This window comes from Spermophilus citellus, assembly GCF_964194105.1.
Source record: "Spermophilus citellus genome assembly, chromosome: 10".
NCBI lineage: Eukaryota > Metazoa > Chordata > Mammalia > Rodentia > Sciuridae > Spermophilus > Spermophilus citellus.
The window spans coordinates 3,176,973-3,195,622 of record NC_138197.1 but is presented as its reverse complement, the minus strand read 5'-3'; the positions used below and the strand labels follow the sequence as shown (position 1 = coordinate 3,195,622).

Here is an 18,650-nt window from a genome sequence, read left to right as displayed (position 1 = left end):
CAACTTCAGAAATTAAGTTGAATGTTTGAATTATAATGTAGGTGTAGAAGTTGATATGCCCTTGTTATTACTTTTTATGATATGCATTTTTCATAGAGTTTTTCTACCTGCCCCCTCTTGCCAAGATGGAATTTTAAAATTGAAAGTGCTTCTAATTACTTAATGTTTCTAGCTAATTGAGATTCTTAAAAAACTGTATTTGGCTCAAAAGTTTGATTATAGAACCATTAGGGAACATTCATCTAAAAAACCCAACTGACATAGACTTAAAAACTAATTCCTTGTTAAGGGCAGCTAATTGAATTCAAGCCGGGCAAATGTATTAGATGTTGGAAATATATTGAAACTCAGTTTTTATTTTAAACAGAAATATAATGATTCCCTCATTATCAGTGAGGATGCACAAATGAAAGATGCTCTGAATTACTTGAAAGACTTCTTCAACAATGTCCGAACAGCGGGATTTGATGAGACTGAGCAAGATCTTTCTTACTCGGAGGTTTGAAGGTGAGGGGTGTTTTCTGAGAAGGAAGCCACCAGAGTCTGGTAATTCTGAGTGGCAACATACAGACATGGTGTTGTATTTAATATACATAAGTTTGGTGGTGTTCAGGCAGTTGTACTGGGTTTAAGAAGATATTATGGGTCTGGGGTGTAGCTCAGTGGTAGAGTGCTTGCCTAGCATGTGTAGGACAACAGTTCAGTCCCCAGCACTCCAAAACAAAACAGTGGTACTGGCTTCAGTGAAATCTCATACCCATGGAGAGATTTGGTTGCTGAAACCATTACCTATTTGGAAGAAGGAAAAAAGTAGAATTTGCAAAGTATAATTCTCATAGAGTTGATGACATTTTTTTTTTGTTTAACTTTCAGTGATTTTTATAAAAGTTTAAAGACTACACATAAGTATTCTAATGATCTTTAAAGACTAATATGTATATATACCTCTATATGAAGAGGAAATCAAAATGACCCTTAATTCTACTACCCTCATATTATTACCAAAAATATGGAAACATATTAAGTGAAAAATTTTCTTCCTCTTTCTTTCAAATTTCTTTTCCCAAAGGTAATCATTGTTGTTAATTACCTTGTCCTGTACTGAAGTATTTATTATACATATGTATACCTAGTGGTGTGCTGTGCTGATAAACATTTAACAGTTTTCTGGGAAGAATGTGTGCATATATTTTACATAAGTTTGTTATAAATTTTATTGATATAGAAGCTATATAGCATGCAACTTACAAATAATAAATATAGTCTCCTTGATTGTAAATTCTACATAGCCAGTTGACTTGTATAAATGGGTTTTAGTGGTTTTGTAGAATCCTGGTACTCATTACCAACTTATGGTTGTAGCTAACAGACAAATATACTTCCGATATGGATGTTGGTATATATTTTCATTAATGTTGGGAGTAAGATGGAAATGAAACAACAGAGACATTGAAGCTTCACTTGTTTGTCAAGGGTCTAAGCAATTTTTTTTGTTCTGAATTGGACAATAGTTTTTCAAACCCTGGGAGATTATGTTTATTATTATGATTATTATTATCAGTGTACTCTTAATAGCTAAGTTTGATCTGCATAATTTTCTCATTGCTTTCATAAGTCTAGATTGTCAAGAAAATAGATCAAGCACTGATTTTCACTGTTTCCTGACTTTCCTGATATCAGTACTCCCACTGTTATCAAGTTCAAGCCACCAATATGTTGTCATCAAATGAGTGACCAAAAAACTGAACAGTAGCACACCATTCTGTAGTATCCCTACCATACAGACACAATAGATGTAAATAATTTAAGAGCATATTATAGTAAAAAGTAATAAAATAATTAAGAGATATGAGTGTGGGCTATTTATTACCTTCATTTTTAATATGTTATTGAGTGGCAAATGTATATCAATTATATATTTTAATAATCTTTGTATTTAAAGCAGCTCATGCAACTCTCAAAAATTTAACAATTGACTATCAGTCTGGTATGATCTGGCTGTAGCACACCACAGCTTCATTCATACATATATCATTCATACATATATATGTATGTGTATACACACACACACACACACACACACACACACACAGTACGCATGGTACTGAATATACCTATCTTGTATTTTGATTTTGTTTTTTTGGTACCAGTGATTGAATTCAGGGCACCTGACCACTGAGCCACATCCCCAGCCCTGTTTTGTATTTTATTTAGAGATAGGGCCTCACTGAGTTGCTTAGTGCCTTGTTTTCCTGAGGCTGGCTTTGAACTCTCAATCCTCCTGCCTCAGGCTCCCGAGCCACTGGGATTATAGACGTGCAACACCGTTCCTGGCTGTATTTTGATTTTTTTAATCTAAAATATCTTTGAAACCATTATGTATGTATTAATCCCTTATAAATTTTTAAAAATATTTTTTAATTATAGATGGCCACAATATCTTTATTTATTTATTTATTTTTATGTGATGCTGAGGATCGAACCCAGTACCTCATATATGCCTGGCAAGTTCTCCACTACTAAGCTACAGCCCCAACCCAATCCCTTATTAATTTTAACAACTGACATGTATAGCCCATCATGATCTTTTGAACTGTTTTCTACCTTTTGGGCATTTAGGTTGTTTTCTAAATGAAAGTATTGTGACTATTCTTAGAGATATCTTCCATAATTTTCTAAATATAGTGGTATTTCAAATTCTTAGATATAGAATTATTGTATCAAAAGTTGTGTGAGCTTTATGTTTTAATGGATATTGCCAAATGACCTTCCTAAAATGTACCAACTTATATTGGTAGTTGTTTCTTAGAAAATTTTGGTCTAAGATTGAGAGATTAACTGAACTTTTAGGTTACCATGTGTTATAAATTTTAAGAATTTTGAAGCCATTTGTAAAGTGTTCTCCATTTGCAGAAAAACTGGAGGAACTAGAAAGTGTTTGCAGAGATCCCAGCAATGAGAACCCTAAACTCAATAACCTCTGCCTCATCTTACAAGAGGAATACCACTTATATCCAGAGACCAGAACCATTCTTTTCGTGAAAACCAGAGCACTTGTGGATGTAAGCCTTCCTTTTTCTTGTGAATGACAAATTGGCCTAGTACCATGTGAAAGACTGCCTTTTCCTCACTGCTCAGCAGTCAAGTGTCCATATGTGTGTGAGTCTGTTTCTGGGATCTCTATTCTGGTTTTCTGTTTGTTTATTCTTACATGAATACCTCACTATCTTAATCACCCTAGATTATAAATCCTGATACCTGTGGATTAAGAACTTCATCTACCCACACAGAAAATTAAATTCTAGCCATTCTATGGATGTGTAATGGTATCTCACAACAATTTTGATTTGCATTTCATTAGTGATTGAGATGGCTAAACATCATTTATATGCTTTTTAACTTTGTTGGGGTATCTGTTCAGTTTTTATTTTTTGGTGCCTATTTTTAAACTGGATTGTTTATCATCTTATTGAGGTTTTGAATATTCTTTTTAATGTTCTCACAAAAAGTCCTCTGTGAGACTGTGATTTGAAAATATTTTCTTCTGGCTTATGCCTCAGCTCACCTCGCCCCCTGCCACCCAATTTTCTTAACAATAGCTTTTACAGATTGAAAAGGCCAAAGATTTGTTTATCAATTTTCTCTTTTCTGGATTTTGCCTATGGTATATCTAGGAATTCTTTGCTTGTTTAAGGTCCCCCAGATTTTCTTTGTTATCATTTAGAAGTTTTGTAGTTTTACATTTTATATTTGGGTCTATAATCCATTTTGAATTTTTGTATGTGGTTCGATGCATGGGTTGAGATGCTTTTTTTTTTCTTTTTGAATATGGACATCCAATTGTTCATCAATGTATGTTGAGACTCCTTTCTCTATTGAATTGCCTTTGTAACTTTTTTTTTAACCAAGAAATCAGTTATCTGTATTGGTTTGGATTTATTTCTGGATTCTTTTCTCTGTTCCTTTGATCTATCCATTCATCCATCCATTCATTCATTCATTCATTCCACAACTGACTTGATTACGGTAGCTTTATGATGTCTTGAAATGGAATAGTGTAAGTCTTCCAATTTTTTTCTAAGTTGTTTCAGCCATAATCTTTTGCCTTTCCATATACATTTTAGAATTAGATTGTCCACATATATGAAAATGCTTGCTGGAATTTCACTTGGAATTGCATTGACTGTATAGATAAAATTTGGGAAGAAATGGCATCTTAACAATATTGAGTCTTCTAGTTCAGAACCATAATATATATCTTCATTTATATAGGTCGTTTTATTACTTATATGTTACTAAGTAACAAATTAGTCCAAATTAATGCAAGGGAACAACAAACATTATATTAACACTCATGGATCAGGATTCTGGAAAAAGCAGCATTTCTGGCTCAAGGTCTCTTGTAGAATGCAGTCAAGGTGTTGGTCATGATTTCAGTCATCTTGAGGGGAAGATCAACTTCTGAGCTTCCTTATCATGGTTATTGACAGGCTTTAAAAGATGTGCTTCCAAGTTTACTCATGTGGGTCTCTCCACCAGGCTGCCTTACAACACAGCAGCTGGCTTTCCCTAGAGTGAGTGACCCAAGAGAGGTTGAGAGAAAGAGGGCCTGATTTGGAAGCCACATTCATTTTATAAATTCTTTTTTGAATTTGTATCTCATCATGTCTACTGTACTTTTAGAAGTAAATTATTAAGTGAAATTCACTCTCAAGTTGAGGATTTGAATTTAGGAGATGGAAGTCACTGAGCACTACCTTAGAGGCTACCACTGTGTTTTCTTTATTTGTTTTACCAATGTTTTGTCATTTTCAACACAGAGACCCTGCGTGTATTTTGTTAGACTTTTACCTAGGTATTACTTTGGGTTACATTATTATGAATGGTACTTTTAACATTTTTTTCCAAATTCTAATTATTTGTAGTATGTAGAAGCACAGTTGATTTGTGTATATTGATTTTTGTGTCCTGCAGTTTTGCAGAACTCACTTATTACTTCTCTGTACCCACTATTTTGAACTTTACTTTTTTTGCTTAAGATATATCTTGACAATTAAACCAGATAGGTCACAAAAATCTATACCACTAGTCTGTATTATTGCATGGATTTCAAGGTTTATCAGTCTGATATCCATCTGTATACTATAAATCTTTTTTGTTTATATAAATATATATTTCAATATTGAATTAATAAAGAGAGTTTTCATTTTTAGGCTTTAAAGAAATGGATTAAAGAAAATGCTGCACTCAACTTTCTAAAACCTGGTGTATTGACTGGTCGTGGCAGAACAAATCAGAATACAGGTACTTATATATGTAGTAAATTAGATTTAGTATACTATCTATATAAAATACATAACACACATAAATTCTTTTTAAATGCTTCTATCAGGGTTCAGTCAGAGAAGCAAAACCAGTAGGAGATTATACATATATATGGTATGTGTATGTGTATTTTTATGTGTACACATACCTGTGCATAACCTAGAGATTTCTTTGTTGTTGTTGTCTTAGAGTATTTTGCAAGAAAATACTCTTAAGATTTAATAAATGTTTTACAACTTTGAAATACAGTCACATAGTAGCTTTTTAAAATTAGTATTTGCATTGTCTCTGTAGGTGATTATAAAAAATAAAAAATAGAATGAAAACTTAGAGCCATGAGAAATGTCACAGAAGGAATTGGCTTATACAATTGGGTTGGCAAGCAAGTCTGAGATCTGTAGGACAGGTAGACAGGAAGGGAAGATCAGAATCAGGTTGAAACCCTGCAAGCATGAACTATTTGAAGTCCCTGAGCTCAGGGAGGGCCGAGCTCATTGCTTCCCATCCTGTTCCCTTTAAAAAGTTCACCTGAATAGGTCCGGGCAACCTAGAATGAACTCCCTTTTAGTTTAAGTTAAATTCAACTGATTGTGATTTTAATCACATCTGCAAAATCCCTTCTCAACAGCACCTAGATGAGTAACTGGGAACTGTAGCTCAGTTTCACTCAGTTGGTGAATTAGAAGGCCATCACACTGCTCAAACACCTCAAACACTAGTCTCTTTGCTGGTAGACAGTTGCTTCCTCTCATATGTCCAACCAACAGAGCCAAAGTTGTTTTCCAAATACTGGTTGAATGTATCCCTTTTCTTAAACTCTCAATCAACAAATTTAAGATTAACTGAAAATATAAATATTCTGTATTATTATTATTATTTAAACTGTTGACATATAGCTTTTATGTATATTATATATATATTATGGTATAAAAACAGTCAAAGGTGACAATCCTGAAGTCTAGCTAGGGTGGTCAAAGGATAAAAGGCTTCTCTGTTACCATCTGAGAAGGTCCTAGATGGCCAGCTCTCATTCTGACCTCTTCACAGCTGTGCTGCCTGCCCTCTAGAGACTGTTTCATGACCCACAATGATGGGCTCTCACTCTGCTCTTCTTATTGAGTGTTGTTTGTAGTAAGCAACTTTTCATCATCCCATCATCTTGATCCTCAGTTGTTGCTCTTATTCTTTCCCCATATATAATTTCTAAACTTTTGGAATATGAAAAGTAGATTCATATTTTGAAACTGTGACTTATCAAGTGAAGTACAGCATCTCCTTAGTGTGGTTGGGATTCAAAGTTCTCTGCAAATGATTCCAACATGAGTTTTCTGAGTAGGCATTCCAAAAATATTTTTACTTTAGAACTCCCTCTGTGCCAGGCGTTGTTCTTCTCCCAAGCAGCCACCATCCTCTGAAAATGAACAGAGACGCCCTTCTTCTACATTTCCACAGCATCCATTCTACCTGTTTCATTGCTCACCTCATGGAATCACAGCTTCCTATTTATATCCTCCTACAAAATGTGAGCTCCTTATGGATAAAAGTGGAACCTATAACCATTTTGCTGCTATCTGACAAACCATGATCTATGATTGCTAAATAAATGTTTGATGAATGGATAGATAGGTTAAGATGATTTGGATAGATGGGTGAAGATAATTTTGACTAAATATTTTTTTTTCTGGTCTGTCTTCTTCTTGTTACCATTAAACTAGAAAAATTGTGAGCTTTTATAACAAAACTTCAGGTAGAAGATAAATGTCAGTTCAGTTTGCTAAGTCTGAATATTTACAAATTCCCATTCCTATTGCCTTTTGATTTTCTATTTTGTGAAGAAGCAGGTTATTTAATCTATGCTCATTTTCCTCATCTGCCAAATGGAAAAATAATAATATTCACCATAGCTCACAGGGTTGATGTGAATAGCAAAATACAGCTTATTGCCTGATTTTGAATGACTCCTGAGCTAAAAATAAGATTTACATTTTTAAATGGTGGAAAAAAATCAAAAAAGATTTTTTCATGTCATGAAGCAGATATGAAATTCAAATTAAGTGTCTATAAAAAGTTTTGTTGGAACACAGTCATGTTCATTTATGTATTGTCTGTGGCTGCTTTCACACTGCAGTGGCAGTGTTGAGCAGCTATGAAGCATGGTCCACAAAGCCTAAAATATTTACTAATAAGCCCTTCATAAAAAACGTTTACCAACTCCTGGTTTAGAAATGCCTGGCACATAGCAAGTGTTTAATACAGATTCAATATTAGCTTCTCACATATAGACTTCTCACAGAGTGGTCCACATGTATTGTTTCATTTGTTTGGTTTCAGTTTTACTGAGAATCCATGGATTCAAAAGAAATAGAAAGTATATTTGTATCTTTAACAAAGAGTAATCTGAGTAAAGAAACCCCAAAGTAAAATCAAATAATTAGGGATTAAATTTAAGTGACTTTCTACAAATAAAACTGATTCCACTTGAGTTTTCTCGACTTGGAATTACAAATAATTCATCAACTTGGAAAATGGTCTTTGTACAAACTGGATCCCATGGCCAGCTAGGTAAAGGAGGTAATATTACTTTCCTCTGCTTGCTTGAGGTGGGGCTTTTCTATGAAACATTAAGTGGAGATCTGAAGGTGATTCCACTAAAACTTAAATGCCGATGGGTCTTTGGAGCCTGTAAAGTTTGAACTTAAGTGTGCATATTCTTTCTCACCATTTTTGGTGTTGCCATGATCACGTGAACTGGGCAATTACCACATCCTGACTTCAGTCTATATAGACAATTTAAATGTAGCCTTCAAGATCATACTGCTATAGGATATCATGGAAACATGTGGCTATCTTAGTCGAGGTCCTTTCTTTCTCCCCAGTTAATAGAAATCTACTTAGCTAGTCTGAGCAGAATGGGGGCCAGCTACAAGGATGCTCAGGTCTGTATAGGAAGTGCACTTAGGCTTCAAGTGCACTTTTACAAATGGGACTGGGAAGTCCTCTGATTCCATATGTCTGTTTCATTCTTTTTTCTTTACAGTTGCTCTCTCCATTTCTTCATTTAAGACTCCCCATACCTTCCCAATTTACTACCTGTCTCCAAAACCCAATCTCAGAATCCAAGAGGGAGAATGTGGCCCAACAGAATTGAAGTGCTTATTTCAACCCAGTAGCTGCTATTTATCATCCCAGGGTGTCTCTACTTCCTCTACCATAACCTTATTTAGTCCATTGAGGAGAAATGGCAAGAGTATGGATGATTTTTAGGGTCAGTTTTGGAAAAAGGAATACACTGCTTTTGTCTGTATGTCATTAATGAGAATTAGTCATAGGCACTCCAAATGCAAGGGAAGCTAGGAAGTCTATTTTAGCTGTGTGCCCAACAAGAAGAAGAACAGATAGACAGATAGTGTTTTCTTTTTCCCGGAGAAACAATACAACTATTGGTGAACAGCGAGTGCTGTCTCTTTGATTGAAAAATATAACTGCAACCACCCAGAGTTTCACTCCTCAGAGCATGAGAGGAATAATTCTCAGACAACAGAAGGCAGGGAATGAAGAACACTCCAGGAGGCACACTATTTGGGCATTAAACATAAGTTAAAGAAATGAACCTACTGCTTGCTAACCTGTCAGTTTACCATACCTCTGGAACTGTAAGGCCCTCATCTATAAAGGGGAATCATGTCACAATTCCTTGTTCACCTAAAAGGGCCTTGTGAAGTTCCAGTGAGTGCAAAAGTATGAAAATGTTTTGTCAGCTGTAAATTCCTGTTTGCATGTAAAGGTGTTATTGTTAGCTGTTGATATTTTTGCAAAAAGGTATTTGTTTTGGAATGATATTGTTGAAGCCACACAACTAGTAAATGCCACAGTTGGGATTTGAACTGTTAGTGTTGTTGCAAAGTCTCAGCTATTAAAGGTCTCTCTAAATTTCCTCTCTAAAACTGGCATAGGAATAGATCCTAAAGCTTATGGTTGTTGGGATATCAGGAATATAAAGCACTTATTATAGTATCTTGAATATAATGTGTATTCCATAAGTAGTTGCTAGTTTTTCAAGTGGAAAGTGTCCTTTTTGGTGAGTTGTGTAATGTCTGTTTGCTTGATACAGGCATGACCCTCCCAGCACAGAAGTGTGCACTGGATGCATTCAGAGAAGATAATGATAATATTCTGATTGTCACCTCAGTTGCTGATGAAGGCATCGACATTGCTCAGTGCAATCTGGTCATCCTGTATGAGTACGTGGGCAATGTCATTAAAATGATCCAAACCAGAGGTGAGAGAAACTGTGATACAGTTCATATATGGCTCCCACTGTATTTTGTTTGGTGTTTGTCTGTCATTTTGGCCTATTTCCTCTACTGAATGAGGTTGAGTATACAATTGATGGTACAGGGGACTCAGTTATGTGGCTAAATAGTGACTTGGTTGGTCTGGATTGGGTGCTTACAGTTGTACCCTATAGTGATTCTGTTCATAATGATACTGCTTACTTGCCCAACACTGACATATTTGTGAAAGGATAATTCCAACTTGGCTTGAGACTTGGCCAGTGTAGATTTTCTAACTGGGCTGGTGGCTCCCTGTGCTCCAGAGGAGATTCTTCAGAGTTCTGTCCCACCTGGACTAGAGAATCTCCCAACTAGCCTACTTCCTTTTCCCTTTTTTTCCCAATTTCTATGACTACCACATTAATTTTCCTGAAAAACAGCTCTGATCGCGTCACTGCCAGTACAGAAACTCTAATGTTTCCCCATTTCACTTCATGTTCAAGTTTTCAAAATCCAGGACCCACTCACCTTTCCAATCTATTTCCCATTCTTCCCCTTCTTTCATTCTCCATTTCAGCCAATCAGACTTCATCATTTGCTGTTGAGAGTATCGTTAGTGTACTGCTACTATTTTTACTTCTTCCTCTGCATCCATCTTACCTGTCCCTAAGTCCCCCAGCTAGAATAAGATCTTTGAATGCCCATAGCCCTCTATGTCTATCTTTGTTCTGGTGATTGTGAGCATGTCATTGCCTAAAAGGCTCTTGAGGAAGGACCTATTCATTATCATCTTAGAATCATGCTCAGCGTCATACGAAGGGTTCATATTGAATTATCTTTAAAGTGGCATTTCTGATAATAAGGCTATACAATCACACTGTGCCATTGGAGACCCTAAGAGAGCTAGCCTGAGGTGGGCTCCTGGTTTATCCATATGCTTAACATGCAGGTGAAAGCAGGATTCAGTGAACCAAAGTTGAAATTTTAGGAATATCTCTCTCCTTTTGTTTTTGTGTTCTCATGATATATGAGTTTTAAGTCAAAAACACCAAATAAAATATTTATTTTCCAATAGGCAGAGGAATAGCAAGACGTAGCAAATGCTACCTTCTGACTAGTAATGCTGATGTAATTGAAAAAGAAAATATAAACATGTATAAGGAAGAAATGATGAATGACTCCATTTCAAAACTTCAGACATGGGATAAAACGGAATTTGAAAAAAAAGTAAGTCAAATTTTCATCTGACCATAAATAACAGAAAACATGAACAGGGTTTGTACCTTTTATCATATTGTTCATAATTTTGTGTTAGAATAGTAAGTTTGTTTTTGTTCCACAGTGAACATTAAATTTACTGTGTTTTGTTTGGTTCTGTTTTGTTTGTGGTGCTGGGGTTTGAACCTGGGGCTTTGTACATGCTAGGGAAAGTGTTCCACTACAGAACTACATACCCAGCTAAATCTGTTATATTTTAGGGTCAATGAGATTAAAATACCTGAAGTTCTGTTTTTAGATCTAAAAGGCAAACAGAGCTATATTTTCTTTCAAGTGGACAGTTCTTGAGGATCACATCCTGACACTGCATGACACAACTCTCCTTTGTTTCTTCCTGAAATCTCTCTGCCATCCAAAGTCCTCTGAGAGGAGCTCACAGGTCACTGGGCAGATGCTGGAATGCCTACATATAGCTGTGGACAATAACATATACCTTAGAGTGGCACATTTGTTCAGAGCAGCCTCTTGGTAATAACCCTCATTTTATTGTAATTTCCTTTGTACCACAGAAACATGAAATCAGATTGGAGAAGTCAAGAAACAGCCATGCAGGCATGCTTACCCACACTTTCTCTAGACCCTTTGCAGAGATTTTCATCTCAGAAACCTTAGAAGCACTGAATACTGCAGGACTGGGGAAGAGTTTTTGAAAATACTCTGTGTTTCAAATCTCAGTTTTCCCAGTTGCATTGTGACCTCAGGCAGCTACCCTGTCTTAAATAATCAATCTCCTCACATGTCAAGGTGGGAAAATGTTTTTTTAACCCTCAGGGAAGCCATGAGAATTAAATGAAAAATATGTATTACTTAGCACAGTGCCTGGTATAAAATATATGCTCAAAAAATGAGAGTTGTCACCAAATAGAGGTGTGAGGCATAGTTAAACTTCATTACGATGAACCTTACAACTCAGTATACTAATTCTGTAGTGTCCATAATTGCAAAAAGGTCATAATTTCTATGCCAGAAAAATATTTGGAAGCAATGATTTAAAACAAATTAACAATTATTTTTGGATAAAATTACAACTTTATGTCAATGTTTACTCATTTGAAAAACATTTCTTAAGTTTGGAGACTAATATGTCTAAAACCACCTTTTCTACATTTTCACTCTTAATTTTACTGACAGGTTCTTGTTTCACTGAGTCAATAAATGTTTTAAAATCCTATTGAGTTTTAATAACCATGGCATAATTTTTATCTCTCACTGAGTTACAATCCACTTAATAAGACACTTGTGACAGAAGCATGTCTGTTGAGAAAAGTGGAGACTGGACCAGATGTTTTTTTTTTTTTTTTTTTTTTTTTTGTGGTAGCTGGCACACCAAGCCAAGGTGTGGGGTGAGGAGACAACCATTGAAATAACTAAGACAGGCAGAAATGGTAAAGAATGAGAGGGATTAGTGAGGCCCTAACTTAATAAGATCCTGTCTCAAACAAAACAAAACACACATAAAAAAGGAAAACACCGGGGATGTAGCTTTGTGGTTAAGCACCCCTGGTTTCAATGCCTGGTACCAGTAAACAAAAACAAAAACAAAAAACCAAAGGGATCCCAGAATGAGTGGAGCCAGGAGTCACTGGTAGCTGGTAATCGAGGTAGCCGGGAACCTGGAGTCTTGATGCCATTCTGTCCTGTCATAGATGACCAGCCTAGTTGCATAGGTGTATATGAATGATTATATATGTACTTATGTGTGCTTTTATTTACACATATGTTCATTATACTTAGACAATGTTTATGAGGCTCTTCTTTTGGCACATAGGTTCACAGTATACAGATACATGATAAATTCATCAGAGATAGTCAACCCAAATCAAAACCTGTCCCTGATAAGAAAAATAAAAACCTGCTCTGTGGAAAGTGCAAAACCTTGGCATGTTACACGACTGATGTACGCGTGGTAGAGGTAAGCAGCCTTTTATAAGAGCACGTGGTTGATTTTTAGCATAAGTTAAAACTTGATGAAATATTTATGTTAAGATTACTATTTTTTCTGCTATGGTTCATGTATTAAAAAATACAACATCTTGCTCATGTGGTAGCTATAACCATTGATATAGTAGAGAGACTAGTGGTCATTGTGAGCTAGGAAGGGTAGTGAGGAGGAGCATAAGAGGCTAGATAACAGGTGCAAAGTATAGTCAGGAGGAATACATTCTGTTGTTCTGCAGTATAGTAGGGTGGCTAATAGTGGACAACAATTTATTAAATATTTCATAAATCTTTTTTACAACAAAGCAATGATAAATGTTTTAAGGAAATGAAAATGCAAATTACCCTAATTTGATAATTATACATTGTACTCATGTGTTGAATTATCTCACTGTGCCCCATAAATACAGTTGTTGTGTGTCAAGGTAAAAATTACTGTCTTTTAAATATTATGAAGCTCTTCAGAATAATGGTTGTGCTAAATGCAGTGTAGTCTCAATTAGATCCTAGAATAAAGAATTTTAGTAGAAAATCTGTAGTTTAGCTAATAGCAATATACAGATATTAGTTTCTTAGTTTTATGGTTTGTAATATGTTAGCATTTAGGGAAACTGGGTCAAAGGTATACAAAGAATTTTCTAGGAATTTTCTTGCAATTTTTCTCTAAGTCTAAAATTATCCCAAAGTAGAATTTTATTTAAAAATACGATTATGAAGCTTATGTAGTATAATAAAAGTGGAAAAAATAAACTGGATACAAAACTATAAATATACTATTTTTAAAAAATCTGTTTTTAGTTGTCAATGGATCTTTATTTATTTATATGTGGTGCTAAGAATTGAACCCTTTGCTTCACACACACTAGGCAAATGCTGTACCACTGAGCTACAACCCTAGCCCAATATGCTATTCTTATAGTTGCATGAAACAATAATACCATGGGGGGCGGGTACCTTTGTAAATGATATTAAAAGAAATATGCCAAAATGTTATATTCTGATGATGAGGTTCCGTGACTATTTTTTTCCTACGATTTTATTTTCTAAACTTTATGGGATATGGAACACTTTTCCAATGAAAACAAAATGTTCCTTTTTGAATGTGACACTTGCAAGTCAACCTTCTGTTTTTTTATTGTTGTTTTTTTTCCTTATAAATAAAGGATTAGAAAAATCTCCAAAGACAGGGCTGGGGTTGTGACTCAGTGGTAGAGCACTTGCCGAGCATGTTGTGAGGCACATGGGTTCGAATCTCAGCACAGTATATAAATAGGTGAATAAAATGAAGGTACATCAACAACTAAAAATATATATAAAAGTAATTTTTAAAAAAATCTCCAAAGACAAACATTGAGTGTAACTTGCTGCTGATGGAGAGCAGGTCGAGTGGTTGGGCTAGTCAGGTGACAAGTTATTACTTGAGAGTTCCTTTTGGTCTTCAGAAAACTAAACCTCATCAGCCCAACTGTTTGGGCGAGAAGCATATTATGAGTGATACTAAGTTCCCCTGCCTTACTTTAGCTGTAAAAGGTCCTTTTAGCTTCAATTTTTTTTTGTGATTTTTTTTTCTTGACAATGGCCATTTTAGAGTTTGTATTCCTGGAAGACTAGATGTTGGAGTTGCATTTGTTTCTGTGCAGTTTATTGTAAAGCTGACTGTATAAGTGGCCGATGGACATACCGTTCATGGTGTTCTCTGGGGCACACTGATCCTTTGCTGTTGTTCCATGTGTCCTTCGGATTGTGCCTGTCCTTTCATGGATCAACTTAACACTCCACAGATCTTCAACAACTATGTCTTTTGTTTCTGAACTCAGAATATGAACTTTTAGGGGGTAGGTTTCCTGGAAATTTCTTAATCTTCCTTTTCATGAGGTACCCAGTAGCACTTAATTTGAGGCCTAATGTGGCCTTCAGGTGATTCCTTTTCCAAACTGTGAAATAAGTGGGATTCCATCTGTTCTTCATCTCAGATTATTGTGGAGTATTTTATCTTAAATCACAATTATGGATTGCTTCTAACATTTTCTATATTGTTCCAACTATTTATCTTAGACATGCCATTACACTGTGGTTGGAGATGATTTTAAGGAACGCTTTGTGAGTAAACCACACCCCAGACCGAAGAGCTATGGGGGTTTTGAGAAGAAAGCAAAGATATTCTGTGCCAAAGAGAACTGCAGACATGACTGGGGAATCCACGTGAAGTATAAGGAATTTGAGATTCCAGTCATAAAAATTGAAAGTTTTGTAGTGGAAGATATTGCAACTGGAGTTCAAACACGGTACTCAAAGTGGAAAGATTTTCATTTTGAGAAGATACAGTTTGATGCTGCAGAATATCCAAATGACTTCAGGGCCTAAGTCTTTAGCTACAGGGAATGGTGAGTGAAGAAATTAACCCTGTGGGTAATCACCCATTGCTTGTGCCTCTATGAAGGTATTTTACACAAGGCTTATACTGTATTGCACACTCTCAGTTAACTTCACCTTCTGTTGGTTTTGAACAGTTTGTACTACATCTTATATGCAAAACACATGTGAGTGAATTCTCATACATTGCTGGTGGGACTGCAAATAGGCACAACCACTATGGAAAGCAGTATGGAGATTCCTCAGAAAACTTGGAATAGAACCACCATTTGACCCAGCTATCCCACTCCTCAGTCTACACCCAAAGGACTGAAAATCAGCATACTACAGTGATGCAGCCACATCAACGTTTATAGCAGCTCAATTCACAACAGCTAACTATGGAACCAACCTAGGTGTCCTTCAATAGATGAATGGATAAAGAAAATGTGATTTTTTATCTATCTATCTATCTATCTATCTATCTATCTATATTCAATAGACTATTACTCAGCTTTAAAGAAGTATGAAATTATGGCATTTACAGTAAATGGATGGAGTTGGAGAATATCATGCTAAGCAAAATAAGCCAATCCTGAAAAACCAAAGGTCAAATGTTTTCTCTAATATGCAGATGCTAATTCACAATAAGGTGGGAGGTACTAGAGAAGAATAGCATTACCTTAGATTAGGTAGAGGGAAGGGAAGGGAGGGAAGAGAAGGGGATGTGGGATAGCAAAGATAGTAGAATGAAACAGATATTATTATTTTATGTATATATGTGACTGCATGACCAATATGATTCTACAATATGTACACTCAGAAAAATGAGAAATTATATCCCATCTATGTATATCAAAGTGCATAAATGCATTATACTGTCATGTATAACTAATTAAAACAAAAAAAAATCTAAAACAAATTCAGTTCTATCCTTTTCAGAACCACTGCCAATGCATACAATGTACCAACGCCATACACACTGAGCTAAATAAATGAATGGGATGCTGAAAGGTTTTCCATACCCCTATCCCCATTTCCTTAACCACTGTACCGGCTTTTCCCCTTAATCTGCTGTTCTTTTCAAGGCTGCCAGTGACTCTGGTTGCCAAATCACATGGCCATTTCTTAGTCCTTTTGACTTCCTTGTTGCATTTGGCTGTCGTATTCTTTTCTTGAAAATTTCCCTTGGCTTCTGCCTTTCTATTTTTTTTTTATAAAAATAAAAGCATTTTTATTGCTTCTTCTTTGCTGATACCTTAAGTGTACATGATTCCAAGGGTTCAGTATATACCTACACAAGTACAAGTTACATATCCTCATGTTTTCTTAATAGCAATGTGTGGCATGGTAATCATAAAATTCTATAGTAGTCCATTTTTTAGTGGTGAGGGCACATCAGGGATATAATGCTTCCTAAGAAGTTGTTTACTTGCTCATTTAATTTGTTCTCTTAACTCATGCCATTCTTCCCTTGGAATAGTCATCTCAAGCCATTTTTCATTAATAGAGATTAATGCTTAACACTTGGTTTATCTGTCCTCAGTTAAGCCCCTTGGTTGCTACTGTGGAAATGGTTCAATTTTGCTGTTCTTGCTACTTTAAAAAATTAGAATATGTACTCACATGGCATTCCTGTGTCTTTTAGCAAGGTTTGATGATGCTTCGGAGAGCTTAGTTTGGGGTTTTCCAGACATGGTAACAGTGCCTGGGTTTATTTTATTTTTGTCTTGTGCTTAGTTCTGGGAAGGATCTATAGTAATTTAAGTATCACCCCAAAACAGATTCAGATTGGTTGGTTGTAGTTCATTATGACCATTAAATGACCTAAACAAAATTCCAGAGAGCACAAAAGGTTAGTAATATGTTCAGCACATGTGATGACATGACCTTTTCAAATAAGACATATTTATATCTGAAGGCTATTTGGAAATTACCCAGATGAACCCTGGAGATTAATAGGATAACACATTACGGCAGCTTTACTTTCCATTTCAGCAGTAGTGCTGGCAAGTAGTCAAGTAAACTTGCCAGTTACATAGGCTCTTTGTAAAACAAGGATAACCCCAAACTGTCAGGGTTAGTTGTCAGCTTTTAATTAAAATATAAGAAAAGTACACGACACACACACACACACACACACAAATAATTAATTGCTTAACAATGGTTACTATAATAGTATTCTTAGATGCAATAAAAAGATTATTTAAAACAATTTGTTGAGAGCTGATTTTTTCATTTTTCACTATTAGGATCTTTATATGTAATTACTATTCTTCGCTATTACTATTTAGGAACTTCAACAGGATATATTAAACATCTACTAGAAATGTTATTCAGAAGAGAAAAACGCTTTTAACATTTAATTTAGATGGAAGGCAAATAGTCCTCTCTTCAGACTAAAGCTGAAACAAAAACTTAGAATTTCCTCATTTGACTTTTATATGGAATCAAGCCATTGTCAGGCATAGACCTGAAAACAGAATAGGCACTTGGTTAATATGTACTGAATGAAGAAATAGGTCATTGCTGTCATTGGATTTCTTGATCAAATGCTGCATTTGAGAGCCAACCAGGGAGTTTCATGGACATAATCCCAGTCCCCAATATAGTGTCCTAGCAGGGTGTCTAGCCATGTGTGTTTCTGTAAGTTCTTCAGGTGGTTCAGATAAACCTGTTCTACCACCTTGTTATCTCCATGGTTCTAGCTGGTGCTGACACTATGATGCTTTCACCCTGAAATGGAATCTTTCAAAGCCTTGATTGTGCAACAACGTCAGTAAACTGATTCCTGTACTTAAAACAGATTCTATATTAACTGAATTTCAAATAACAAAGCAAAAGCCAGTATTTCCTCAGGTGCATTCTGTGGAACACAGTACCATGAGATTCTCTGAAGAATGTATTCTATGGTCAGGTAGGTTTCTGTACCATTTGTTGCCACCCTAACCCTCAGTGACCTACAACATACACTGTCATTGTCACTGTCAATTCTTTAATAATTAAGACCTATCTAACACTGTGTCTCCCAAATACATTGACTCTGAAACCATAATGTCACATATCAAGAAATAATGAAACTTGAGCAGGACAGTGGAATGTGAATTTCCATGCTCGTCCTCCCACAGAAACATCCATTTGAACAACTGTCCACACACAAAAACACTGTCCTAAGAGCTAAGGCTACCAAGTGGGATATTTACATCACCTAGTGAAAAAGGTTAAGAAGTGCTTTACCTCACCTGTGCCACTTCTCCCTCAATCTTAGGCAGCATAGTGCAAGGTACCCTAAGCTTGGGGCTAGGGAAGGGAAGTGAGCACTGGCTTTGCCTTGGACTCCAACACTAGGCTTGCCAAAGCAAAACCCAGTGAGGGGCAGGGCTGTGTCCCAGACTTAAAGCTTGTCTGGTAGACTGTTTCTAGGCCCATTCCCATGCCATTCATTCTGGTTCCAGGCCCACCTCAGAGTCAGACTGGCCCTAG

At 35.9% G+C, this 18,650-nt stretch overlaps 1 protein-coding gene across 1 annotated transcript in view; it reads left to right on the top strand.

Moving 5' to 3' along the window:
* The window catches only part of LOC308658111 (antiviral innate immune response receptor RIG-I-like), a 51,499-nt gene extending 35,117 nt beyond the window's left edge, over positions 1–16,382 (top strand). Inside the window, 8 exon segments of the mRNA XM_081310674.1 lie at positions 368–487; positions 489–507; positions 2,914–3,062; positions 5,214–5,304; positions 9,437–9,604; positions 10,675–10,826; positions 12,646–12,789; positions 14,871–16,382. Coding sequence (XP_081166800.1) covers positions 368–487; positions 489–507; positions 2,914–3,062; positions 5,214–5,304; positions 9,437–9,604; positions 10,675–10,826; positions 12,646–12,789; positions 14,871–15,179 — 1,152 coding nt within the window. The 3' untranslated portion in view covers positions 15,180–16,382.
* The last annotated feature ends 2,268 nt before the right edge of the window (positions 16,383–18,650 follow it).